Consider the following 13,930-nt stretch of genomic DNA (forward strand, 5'->3'; position numbering starts at 1 on the left):
TTATTTAGAGCAGGAATTTTATTTTATGTATGTTTATCTAACTTGTCTATCTTGCTCTATTTCTTTTTTTTCCTTTTATTCATTTATCCTTCTTCCTCTCCCTTTTTTTAGATATTTATTTTTTTAGTTGTAGTTGAATACAATACCTTTATTTTGTTTACACTTTTTTATGTGGTGCTGAGAATTGAACCCAAGGCAGGGCCTTGCACGTGCTAGGTGAGTGTTCTACCACTGAGCCACAACCCCAGCCCACCTTCTCCCCTTTTTAATACATTTGTTGAATAGAGAAGAGGAAGATATCTGCAGTTATCTAGCATATGGAAACTTTATTTTGTAGGAAAGAGGATATAGATCGATTATACTGGAAATTAATGTTTGAAATACTTTCTTTTAAAGCATTTGTCTCCCACTGATAATGAAAAAGATTCATCTTACTTAATTGAAAGTGATGAAGATTTAGAAATGGAGATGCTTAAGGTATGTTTAAAATTTTGGAAACGTTACCTATTCTTTCTAAAGGACACTGAATTAAGTAAACTATTATCTGATTCTAAACCAGTTTCCACAGTAATGAAGTTGCTACCAATTATGTAACATTCTAAGTACAAGAAACTCTTCACAGGGCTAAAAAACCATACAAGCCAAGAACAGATTTAGTGATTTTCAATTCATACTTCTGTGTATGTTTATATGGTCTATAAATAAAGTCCTTTAGTTAAAATTATAAAAAATAATAATAAATGGAAGTTTTAATGGTTTCATGAAATCTTCCATATCACTTCTTTGTAAAAAGCTTCATAGGTGAAATAATTTTGAAATAGGTAATCCTAATATTGTGGAACCAGAATAAAGCCAAATAATTTTTTTCACATACATAATATTCTTTCCTAAAATTATTTCCATCTTGTTTTTTGTTTCAATAATTGCAAAAACATTTTCATTGTTTGCTTACGGTTTAAATCTTATCCTTATTCAGTAAGAATGACTGACATGATATAGAGAAACTTATTACAAAAATAGCATTGGAATCTATATTTATCAATTTGGAATTGCAAACATTTAAATACAAGAAAGAAAAAAATGTTTAAAATTATCCAAATTCAAAATTTATGATAGATTTCCCCAGGGGCAGTTTATTGTATGCTATTAATGAACCTTGTTTATGCTGGATGTATTCCATCTTTGGCCTTGTGCCTTGGAAACCACTCTTAAGCACATACTTATAGAGGAGCACACATGTTCTTTTGTGGTATTGCTTGCACATCTGCCAGCTTTGAACAAAATCGTAGGCTCTATTAATAATACTTCTTTGTGCTTGATGAAAAAGATTTGATACTGACAGTGGTTTTGCTTTTAAATTTTCTTTTAAACTTTCAGTCTTTAGAAGATCTAAATAGTGGCATGGTAGAACCAATTCATTCTAAATGCTTAGAAATGGAAAGAAATCTGAGACTTTCTACTGAAGAAGAAGATGATGATAAAAATGAAGCTATTGAAGAGGAAGAAGAAGATGAGGGTAAGCACCAAAGTGTGTTTTACTTAAGTCTCTTGATCCGCACCACTGTCTTTAATTTAGAGTACATGTGTTCTGGAGGTCAGGGACTTTGTGACATATAATTATTAGTTCCTTTAAACTTGCTATGAAATTCCTTAGTACTCTTGTCTCCATAAAGCAGAGTCTTACTATTTATAAAAATGTGTAATAGAAGTGTTGTGTCATTCAGTGGATGTGGTGAATTATATATTTACTTTTTTCATACTGAATTATATATTTTTTCTGGATCTTAATGATGGTCAAAATCATTTGCCAATTACTTATATTAAAGATCTTTGTGAGTGACATGTATGGATACGTAGCATTATTCTTCAAGATCTTATTATTTAAATAAGTAGGACAATATAAAGGAACAAAATGGACTTATTTTTATTTATTTTTTTTGTTGTTCATAACAATTTTATTTTTAAAAGCCCAAAACCTGAGGTGGGGGGACAGAATACCGATCAATAAGTAAACAGTTAAATTGTGATAAACTCACACCATGAAAAAATCACTTGGGAACACAGAGGAACCACCAAAACGTGACAACTTGAATGAATCACTATACTGAGTTTAAAAAAAAAAACTCTCCAAAGATCATATCTTATGTAATTTCATTTATATGACAGTCTCAAAACTACAAAATTGCAGAGATAGAGAACAGTTAGTACTTGCCAGGAGTTAGGGATGTTTGCCAGGGTGGAAGACATTGTGGGCCAGGTGTAACTATAAAAGAACAGCATCAGGAAGATTTTGTGGTAATGATATATTTCTATATATTGATTATGGTAGTAGTTATATGAATCTACACATGATAAATGGTGTATAACTTATAAACACACTACTTGTAAAAAAAATTCCTGGTTGTGATATACAATATTCTATTGTGTATAGAATACATGGGTCCTCTTTGTACTACCTTTGTAGCTTCAAGTTGGAATCTATAATGAGCTCAAAAAGTTAAATAATAATAATAACAACAACAACAATAACAACAACCACTATTGGATATATGCAATAAACTTCTAAATGATTTTAGGGGAGAAAATATCCCACCTACTAAATCCACACAATTTGAAGAAAATAACTCAATTTGATCTAGAATTTGTATTTTTTGGTTTGGAGAAGGAGATGTGTTTTGAAAAAACCCAAGTGATGTTTACAATCTTTCAGATAATTATATTGTTACTATTGACATAACAAAAAAGTAGATTGTATTGCTTTGTGAAAGCACTGTGTGGGGGGGGAACACATTTAAAATGTACCTAGATCTGATTCCATATTGTCCTTCTGTAGAAATTAAATTTGTTGCACAGCTGTGGTTAAATCTAAATATATAAACTTAATTGTATAAAGTACATCTCTTCAAGCCATTTAAAACATTCAGATTTCATGTTTGATATTTAAAACATTTATAAGAACAAAACAAGTAAAAAGAACTAGAGTTCTCTTAAAATAGATTTTTAAAAAATGTAAAATAGTCTTTTGTGTTTGAGATATTTCAATGCCAGCAAAAAAATTAAGACATTCCTCATCTAGCCAATATTTTAATAACCCACAGAATAAATCCAAAATAAAAAACATGTTAATGACTTGTTACCACCTAAAACAGCATATCATATAATTTTCAAGAACACGTTCCTTGACTTTTAACCTCTGCTCTTCTTTAGAATTACCTTTGCTGCAGCCAGTACGTGATCCTTGTTAATGACTCCACCTTTATTCTCACAGGCATTTGCCCTGGACTCTTCTGCTAACCGATGAACAAAGAGTAAACGGTTCAAATGAACCAGTAAATCTCCACGCGACTCCAGACGAAGGGGAGGCTTCCGTTGTTTGAAGACGCCCTGGAGAAAGCCTCTGGGAGCCTTCCGCTTGATCTGCTTCCTCTGGGAGACCCTGGTCGAAAGCGCCATTCTCCCGCTGGGGCACCAGCCTCCTCAGCTGCCAGATGCTCTGGATGTCTGCTCCAGCACCGACACTGAGGAGGGAAGGAGAACCCAACGCTCTAACGCTCCTGGGTCCCCTGCGTAGACTGCATTCGGCCATTTGAATCCGCCGCCAACTCTGGACTCATTTTGAGCCTGTATGTTAACAAAGAATTTATTAAATGAACTTTCTGTGTCAGTGCAAAGAAGCATATTATGGAAAGTTTGGGTTATTCTCATCAAGTAGCACTCTTACTAAACCCAGACTTCATCATTGACAAATGAAGATTTTAAAGCCATTTTATAGGTGGAAAGTATATATGAATATGTTGATAGATGTTTTCCTCTTTGTTTTCTTATAATTTGTCCAAATATATTTGGTTTTCTCTCTATAAATTATGAATTATGGATTGTTATTTTGCTTATTATGGGGGATTCCAGATGTTAGATCTTAAAAACTTAGCGGATTTCCAAAACATTAGTTTTTTGCAGTGCTGGTAAAGTCTGAACCACAACAAAATTTTAATAATTTAGTAAAATCAAGGTATTTACCTGAAGTCATTACTTATACTCTGAGAACCAAATTAAGTTGGAATTAAAACAGTAACCTCTGAAACCTACCACTATATTTATTCTTTAAAACAAGCCAATGAAATAAACTCCTTCCTCCTCTTATTTAGTGTATTTCTATTTGAACAGAAATGCCTATTTTGTTTTATTTTAAGATCTTTTATTGCCAGAACCCAATGAAAAGCATATTGTTTGCCTCAAGACCTACTTTGGCCATAACAATTTTAAACCGTGAGTATAATTTCAGTTAATTAAATAAAATACTTAGTATTTTCTTCACTAAGAACCAAAAGGTAAACAACCCCATTTTTTAACAGTAGTATACAACTTCTCTGCAAACATGCATGCCACACTGTATTTCTTATGTGTGACTATAAAATTATTTCTGAAAATTGTTTTTATCAGTAAGGAAAAATGATTTTCATTTTAATTGAATGCTTCTGTTTAGAAACTAGCTTAAATATATTAAAAATGAATTTTTATTTAATGCTGATTTTTTTCCATTAAGTATCTATGTGCTTTTTTTGTGCATCATATTTTCCATTGTATGCTAAGAAGTTCATAAGGTAATAGTTTAAAGAATAGTAGTAATTTTATCTGTTTTAATATACTCAAATGTATTCACATCTAACAGTCACATTTATACATAAAAAGGATGAATAAAAGTGAGAAGAACAAGAAGTAAATTTGAATAAAACTGTTAAGAATGTAGACTGTTTTCCAGCTTTTCGAACTTGCAGAAGAATATATTGAAGCATTGTTTTCTGTTTTAAGATATTTTTATGTAAATATATCCTACATACAGAAAAATATACATATGATACAGATCAATGAATTTTGATGAACTGAGCACCCTGTGTAACCAGCACTTAGGTAAGAATAGGTCATTATCAGCATAGCAGAGGATCACCTTTCCAATTGATTTTACTTTGACATTTTATTAAGAAAAATTTCTAAAATACAACAAGTTGAAAGGATTAATACTACTACTACTGCTGTGGACTTGGGCATATTCACCACCTACATTCTATTATTAACACTTTATTTTACTTGTTTTATCACATCCATTTATACATATCTCTATCCATCCATTACTACAGTTTTTGGTATAAAATTTGCATATAAGGAAGAGTACAAACCTTAAATATATGTTTGCAAATCTCAAGTGTATACACACACATCTATATAACCTAAGTCTTCATCAAGATATAGAACATTATCACCACAAAGTTCTGTTATTTTTTTTCATTTTTTAAAATTTTAATTTGTTATATATGACTCCAGAATGCATTACAATTTCTATTACACATATAGAGCACAATTTTTCATATCTCTGATTGTACACAAAGTACAGTCAAACCATTCATGTCTTCATTCATGTACTTAGGGTAATGATGTCCATCCCATTCCACTGTGTTTCCTATTGCCATTCCCCTTCTCTTCACCTCCCTCCCCCTTTCCCCTGTGTCTTATCATCTAATCCTCCCATGCTGTGCCCCCCACCTCCATTATGAATCAGCAGCCTTAAATCAGAGAAAACATTTGGCATTGTTTTTTGGGATTAGCTAACTTTACTTAGCATTGTATTCTCCATCTCCATCCATTTACCTGCAAATGTCATGATTTTATTCTCTTTTATTGCTGAATAATATTCCATTGTGTACATATACCACATTTTCTTTATCCATTCATCTACTGAAGGGCATCTAGGTTGGTTCTATAGGTTAGCTACTGTGAATTGTGCTGCTATAAACATTGATGTGGCTGTGTTCCTGTAGTATGTATGCTGTTTTTAAGTCCTTTGGGTATTGACTGAGGAGAAGGATAGCTGGGTCAAATGGTGGTTCCATTTCAAGTTTTCCATATTGGCTGCACCAGTTTGCAGTCCCACCAGCAATGTATGAGTGTGCCTTTCCCCCCCACATCCTCACCAACACTTATTGTTTGCATTCTTAATAGCTGCCATTCTGACTAAGCCAGATGAAATCTTAGAGTAGTTTTGATTTGCATTTCTCTATTTCCTAGGGATGTTGAACACTTTTTCATATATTTGTTGACTGATTGTATGTCTTCTTCTGAGAGGTGTCTGTTCAGTTCCTTGGCCCATTTATTGATTGGGTTATTTGGTTATTTTGGTGTTTTTTTGAGTTGATTTTTGAGTTCTTTATATATCCTAGAGATTAGAGCTCTATCTGGTGTGTGAGGGGTAAAAATTTGCTCCTATTTTGTAGGCTCTCTATTCACCTCACTGTTTCTTTTGCGGAGAAGAAGCTTTTTAGTTTGAATTCATCCCATTTATTGATTCTTGATATAGGATTCTTATTAAGGAGGTTGGGGCCTAATCCAACATGATGGAGATTTGGGTCTACTTTTTCTAATAGATGCAGTATCTTTAGTTTAATTCCTAGGTCTTTGGGAATTAAACTTTGAGTTGAATTTTGTGCATGTGAGAGATAGGGCTAATTTTGTGCATGGTGAGAGATAGATAATTTCATTTTGTTCCCTATGGATTTCCAGTTTTCCCAGCACCATTTGTTGAAGAGATTATCTTTTCTAAAATGTACATTTTTGGCATTTTTGCCTAATATAATTGTAATTATGTGGGTTAGTCTCTGTGACCTCTATTCTGTACCATTGGTCTACAAGTCTGTTTTGCTGCCAATACCATGTTGTTTTTGTTACTATTTCTCTGTATATAGTCATATAGTTTAATGTCTTGCATAGTGATGCTACTTGCTTCATTCTTCTTGCTAAGGATGCTTTAGCTATTCTGGTTTTTCCAGATGAGTTTCATAACTGATTTTTCTATCTATGAGGAATGTCAATGGGATTTTGATTGGAATTGTATTAAATCTGTATAATGCTTTTGGTAGTGTGGTCGTTTTGACAATATTAAGTCTGCCTATCCAAGAACAAGGTAGATCTTTTCATCTTCTAAGGTCTTTTAAAATTTCTTTCTTAAGCATTCTGTAGTTATCATTGTAGGCATCTTTCACCTGTTTCATTAAGTTGATTCCAAGTATTTTATCTTATTTTATTTAGGCTGTTGTAAATGGGGTAGTTTTCCTTGTTTCCCTTTCAGAGGATTTGTCACTAACATACAGAAATGCCTTTGATTTATGGGTATTGATTTTGTATCCTGTTCCTTTGCTGAAGTCATTTATTAGTTCTAGAAGTTTTCTGGTGAAATTTTTGGGGTCTTCTATGTATAGAATCATATTGTTGGCAGATAGTGCTAAGTTGAGTTCTTTTATATCTGTCCATATCTCTTTAATTTCTTTTTTCTTTCTGATTGCTCTGGTTAGAGTTTCAAGAACTATGATAAATAGAAGTGGTGAAAGTGGGCATCCCTGTCTTGTTCCAGTTTTTAGATGGAATGCTTTCAATTTTTCTCCATTTAGAATGATGTTGGCCTGGGGCTTAGTGTAGATAGCTTTTATGATGTTGAGATATGTTCCTGTTATCTTTAGTTTTTCTAGTGTTTTGAACATGAAGGGGTGCTGTAATTTGCTGAATGCTTTTTCTGCATCTATTGAGATGATCATATGATTCTTATCTTTTAAGTTTATTGATGTGATAAATTACATTTATTGATTTGCACATGTGGAACCAAACTTGCATCCCTGGGATGAACCCCACTTGATTGTGGTGTACTATCTTTTTGATATGTTTTAGTATTTGATTTGTCAGAATTTTATTGAGAATTTTTGCATTTACGTTCATTAGAGATTGGTCTGAAGTTTTTTTGTGTGTGTGTGTGTGTCTTTGTCTGGTTTTGGAATCAGGGTGATATTGGCTTCATAGAATGATTTTGGAAGTGCTCCCTCTTTTTCGATTTCCTGAAATAAATTGAGGAGTATTGGTATTAGTTCTACTTTAAAGGTCTTGAGGAACTTGGCTGTGTATCCATCTGGTCTTGGGCTTTTCTTGGTTGGTAGGCTTCTGATGGTGTCTTGTATTTCATTGCTTGAAATTAATCTGTTTAAATTGTGTATATCATCCTGATTTAATTTGGGCAAATCATATGACTAGAAATTTGTCGATGCCTTCAATATTGTGTATTTTATTGGAGTACAAGTTTTCAAAAATAATCTCTCATTATCTTTTGTATTTTTGTAGTGTCTGTTGTGATATTTCCTTTTTCATCACGTATGTTAGTGATTTGAGTTTTCTCTCTTCTTCTCTTCGTTAGCATGGCTAAGGGATTGTCAGTTTTATTTATTTTTTCAAAGAACCAACTTTTTATTTTGTTAATTTTTTCAGTTTTTTCTGTTTCAATTTCATTGATTTCTGCTCTAATTTTATTTATTTTTTCTCTGTAGCTTGTAATTCAAGGCTCTAATTTTAATTATTTCCTGTCTTCTACTGCTTTGAATGTTTATTTGTTCTTCTTTTTCTAGGGCGTTGAGATGTAATGTTAAGTCATTTATTTGTTGACTTTTTCTTTGTTTAAGGAATGATCTCCAGGCAGTGAGGTTTCCTCTTAGAACTGCCTTTGTAGTGTCCCAGAGATTTTGATATGTTGTATCTGTGTTCTCATTCACCTCTAAGAATTTTTTAATCTCCTCCTTGATGTCTTTTGCAACCCATTATTCATTCAGTAGCATATTATTTAATCTCCAGGTGTTGGAATAGCTTTTATTTTTTAATTTATCATTAATTTTAATTTCATTCCATTATGATCTGATAGAATGCAGGGTAGTATCTTGACTTTTTTTATATTTGCTAAGAGTTCCTTTGTGGCATAATATATGGTCTCAAAGATCTTTCATTTTAAACCTAAACATTTCTTTTGTTTAAAGCATTGTTCTTTTGAATATCTAGTATAAAGCTTGAAATTCATTTTATGTTTTGTATATATGTAACAACATTGAATACATATACCAAATGGAAACTCCTAGTTTTTCAGTCAACCTGAATAGGAAGTTGATCAAATGAAGTTCTTTGTTTTAAAGATCTAGGTTATGAACATATTTGTACATGAAGCTCAAAAGTATAAAAGAAATTCTTTAACAGAAGTAAAAAGATTAAATAGGTTTTAACTTTATCCATTAAGTGTCATCTTATTAATAAAATAGCTTTATGCTTTTTACCTTCAAGGGTTCAGTGGAAAGTTCTTTATTCTGTATTGGAAGAAAGAAGAGATAATGTTGTTGTCATGGCAACTGGTAAGCTATACTAAGCAAGTAACCTGTCTTTTGAAAAATAAAACTTGAGATTTAAAAATGTTTAATTTCTCATTAAATTCTCAAAATACAAATAGAATTGCTATAAAATATGTAAGACTTGATATAGGGTATGAATGCACAAATTTATGCATGAATTATCTTTGAAGAAGATGAAATGTTAATATGATCATTCAGCTATGCAAGTGTGTTTTAAGAAGAAGATTAAAATATCAAGGATTAATTTTTTTTCTATGAGTATATTTTTTTTAATTTTAAGGATATGGAAAAAGTTTGTGTTTCCAGTACCCACCTGTTTATATAGGCAAGATTGGCATTGTCATTTCACCTCTTATTTCTTTGATGGAAGACCAAGTGCTCCAGCTGGAGTAAGTAGTGTTTGCATTGCCACATCTTTCCCTCTTCTTTTATTCTATGAGCGGAATATCTGATGTATCATGTATGTTAAAATTTAGTTCACACTAATGCTTTTCTAAAAGTAAATGACACTTTGGAGGAAGGGCTTATCTTTTTTTTTTTTTTTTAAGGCTCCACCACCACTGTGCTACATGTCCAACCTTGATTTTCTGTATTGAGTTCTCTGTAATTCAAGGCTATCAGGTGGCCTTGCGAAAATTTTCTGAAAAAGCATTATTATATTATGCCAGTTTATATTGACTGTTTCAAAATTCTCTTCTAGTTCTGTTACCCATATTCTTTTTTTTTAAACAATAGTATGTTTTTATTGAATTTTCAAGTCTGCTTATTGATGCTATTGATATTTGGATTCTATTCAGAAAATCAAATCCAGGATGGATAAGCTAATTCTGGAAGATTACTGATGTGGGCACTTATCCATTTGGAACACCACCTATTTTTATTTTTATTTTTTAATTTATTTTTTCTTTTTTATTGATTTAAAAAATGACAGTGGAATGCATTACAATTCTTATTACACATATATATCACAATTTTTCATATCTCTGTTTGTATATAAGGTATGTTGACACCTAATTCGTGTCTTCATATATGTATTTTGGATAATGATGTCTATCACATTCCACCATACTTGCTAATCCCCTGCCCCCTCCATATTCTTGTTTTAAAAAACATTTATTTCTTTTAGTTGTATACAATACCTTTGTTTTTATTTATTTATTTTTATGTGGTGCTGAGGATTGAACCCAGGGACTTGCACCCACTAGGCGAGCGTTCTACCTCTGAGTCACAACCCCAGCTCTGTTACTCATATTCTTTAGCTTGGTATGAAGTATATATGTAAAAGTATATTTTTTAATCTGTGAAAACCTTTCCAACTTCTTCAACCTGAGCTTTCAAATCTTTTTTAAAGACTCTTTAACAACTACTTGAAAAAATGTATCAAGTTAGTGAGATATAAAAAGAGAATTTCTCTTTGGTTTTTAAGTTTTAAAAAGCTTAATATGTCTCTTTTTCCACATTTTTATTGATGCATTATAGTTGTCATAATGATGAGATTTGTCACATATTTGTACATGCACACAATATAACAATATGATTTGCCCAATATCACTCCGTAGCACGTCTCCCCTCACTCTTCTCCTCCCAACCCTGTCCTTTTCCCCTACTGATCTTTATTCTGATTTCATGAGATCTGCCCCCACCTTTCTTTTCCTTTTTCTTCTGTAGTTTCTACATTTGAAAGAAAGCATATGACCCTTGACATAATGGTCTTTATTTCTATTCATTTTCCTGCAAATGACATAAGTTCATTTTTCTTTATGGTTTAATGAAACTCCATTTGTATGTATGCCACATTTTCTTTATCTATTCGTCTATTGATGGACACCTAGGCTGGTTCCACAATTTGGCTACTGTGAATTGCCTGCTATAAACATGGGTATGTTTATATCACTGTAGTATGATGACTTTAATTCCTAAAGAATTAAATGCTGAGGAGTAGTATAGCTGGGTCATATGGTGATTCCATGCCTAGTCTTTTGAGGAGCCTCTATTCTGATTTCCATAGTGGTTGTATTAATTTAGTTCACCACAAAAAGTGAGATTTCAAAGACAAGGAGTAACACATTATCATGTTTTTTATTCCTTCTCAATTAAGAATGATGTTAATATTTGTACTATAGACATTGATCTAGAATATTTTTCTTTCTTCTCATAGAATGTCCAAAGTTCCATCCTGTTTTCTTGGATCAGCACAATCAAAAAATGTTCTCGAAGATGTTAAATTGTGAGTAATTTATATGATTTCATGTGGTCAGTTGTCTGTGTGGGAGAATTTTGTACACGCAAAAAATTTACTGAATCCATGAATAAAATGGCCATGATTTTAAACATGCTTTCTTTTTATAGTTTATTTGAGAATTATTAATTTAAAAATCTTCAAAACTTAAGATATCTATTATTTTTAGTTCTTAGGTTAGCATTGAATTATAAAATTTTGATTTTGAAAGAGAATTTGGAGAATATCTAGATTTGTTTCATTTTATTGATGAGAAAATTGAGGCCCAGAGGTAAATCATTTCCCAAAAACCACTCAATTAATTTGTGGCTGAGAAGGGACTGTACTCTGGGTCTCTTGTCCCACCATTTCTATCATGATTCATTTCTAAGAAGAATATCATTTCAGTTATTCACAAAAACGTGCATGTATTTTTAATATATGAATTTACATATGTATATTTACTGAGTAACCCAAACCCCATCAAGATAATTGAATATTACTGTTATTTCGGAAGATTTCTTCATGTCCCTTCCTAGTCTATCTTCCAATCTTATATCCTGAGGCAAAGCACTGTTGTAATTTTCCTACCACAGTTTAATTTTGTCTTCTTTGAGTTTCATGTAATTGGAATCAGACAATATGAACTCTTTTGTGTAAGATTTTTTTTCATTCAGCATAATCTTCTTGTGATTTCCTTTATGTTGTTGCATGTGGCAATAGTGTTTGTTTAAAATTTCTGAGTTATATTTCATTATATAAAAAAGTTTGTTTTTACATTTCTTCATTGATGGATATCTAAGCTATTTCTGCTTTTGGGCTATGAATAATAAAGCTAATTAAAACATTATTATAATAGTCATTTGTGAACATCTGTTTTGTTTTTAAAAACATTTTTATTCCTTTTATTGAGATATAATTCATATATAATAACTTTTACCTATTGAAAAATATATAACTAAATAAGTTTTGATGTATACATATACCTAGAAAAATCATCATCATAGTCCATATAATGAACATATCCATTACATGCAAAGTTTACTCATACCGTACCTTTCTTCCTGTCTCTGCCTTTCCCACCCTAGTCATCAAGTAACTGTTGATCTACTGTCACTATTAACTAGTTTGCATTTTCTTTAAAATTGTATGTAAACAGAATCATCCATGTATTATATGCTCTTTTTTGTCTGGTTTAAATAATAGAGCATATTTGTTTTGAGATTTGTTTATTCATTAACATTTATTAATAGCTAATTACAATCAAGTAGATTACAGTATATGGATATATTGTAGTTTTTCCAATCACCTGTTGATAATTGTATTGTTTTCATTTTTGAGCTATTACAAATAAAGCTTATGAACTTTTGTACATCAGTCTTTGTTTGAACATAAAATATTTTCATTTTATTGGTATATACCAAGGAATGAACTGATGGGATGAGGGGTAGATATGTATTTAAACTTTCTTTTTTCTAATTGAAATTAAGTTCATATAACATAAAATTTAGCCATTTTAACCATTGTTAAAGTCTGGTAGATTTTAGTGTTCATATCTCTTTCCAGAACATTTTAGCACCCCTAATGGTACTGACACACTGATTATGTAGTTCCTTCCAATTGTCTCCTTTTCTACTTCATTCCAATTACTAATCTACCTTGTGTCTCTATTTAATTTGCCTGTTCTGGACATTTTGTGTAGTGAACTCATAGAGTTTTGTGGTCTTTTGTACCTGGCTTTTTAAATTTAGTTTAATATTTTCAGTACTTCATTTCTTTATATGTCTAAATAATATTCTATTGTATACTCGTTCCACATTTTGTTTATCCATTCATCACTGATGGCCATTGGGTTGTTTCTGCTTTTTGGCTGTAACTAATAATGGTATTATGAACATTTATTTACATTTTTTTTTTAGAGAGAGAGAGAGAGAAAAAATTTTTTTAATATTTATTTTTTAGTTTTGGTGGACACAACATCTTTATTTTATTTGTATGTGGTGCTGAGGATCAAACCCAGTGCCACGCACATGTCAGGCGAGCGTGATACCGCTTGAGCCACATCCCAGGCCTATTTGCAAATTTTTGTATGAAAGTGTGATTGTAAGTATTTCATGTATATGCTTAGGAGTGGATCTGGAATATATCATAAATCTATGTTTAACTTTTTAAGAAACTATCAACCTTTTTGAGATTGGTATACCATAATATATTCCCACCATAGAGATCCAGCCTCCTATCCTTACCATTTCTTGATGTTACAGTCTTTAATTTTAGCTCTTTTAATTGGATCTCATTGTGTTTTCAATTTGATTTTCCCTAATGACTAATTATGCATTCTTTCATATCTACTTGTATGTCTTCTTAGGGAAAACATCTAATCATTCTTTTTGCCCATTCTTATTTTTTCTTATTTTATTGGTGCATTATAATTATACATATTGGAGGAATCCATTGTTATATATTCATGTACACAACATAATTTAGTCAATTTTATTGTTTCACTCTGCTT

The 13,930-nt window shown here is 31.5% G+C and overlaps 2 protein-coding genes across 2 annotated transcripts in view; one reads left to right on the top strand and one right to left on the bottom strand.

Moving 5' to 3' along the window:
* LOC144256203 (bifunctional 3'-5' exonuclease/ATP-dependent helicase WRN-like) overlaps positions 1-13,930 on the top strand; it is a 41,886-nt gene that overhangs the window by 5,281 nt on the left and 22,675 nt on the right. The window contains exons 6-11 of the mRNA XM_077801272.1: positions 397-477; positions 1,378-1,516; positions 4,191-4,266; positions 9,136-9,203; positions 9,481-9,589; positions 11,359-11,427. Of these exons, the coding sequence (XP_077657398.1) occupies positions 397-477; positions 1,378-1,516; positions 4,191-4,266; positions 9,136-9,203; positions 9,481-9,589; positions 11,359-11,427 (542 nt within the window). The remainder of the gene's footprint in view (positions 1-396; positions 478-1,377; positions 1,517-4,190; positions 4,267-9,135; positions 9,204-9,480; positions 9,590-11,358; positions 11,428-13,930) is intronic.
* Positions 3,210-3,453, bottom strand: LOC144256264 (centromere protein W-like). The gene is made up of 2 exons (XM_077801370.1): positions 3,328-3,453; positions 3,210-3,287 (listed from the first exon to the last, which is right to left on the bottom strand). Exons 1-2 carry the CDS (start codon positions 3,451-3,453, stop codon positions 3,210-3,212), a joined length of 204 nt encoding a protein of 67 aa, XP_077657496.1.

This window comes from Urocitellus parryii, chromosome 7 (assembly GCF_045843805.1).
Source record: "Urocitellus parryii isolate mUroPar1 chromosome 7, mUroPar1.hap1, whole genome shotgun sequence".
Lineage (NCBI taxonomy): Eukaryota > Metazoa > Chordata > Mammalia > Rodentia > Sciuridae > Urocitellus > Urocitellus parryii.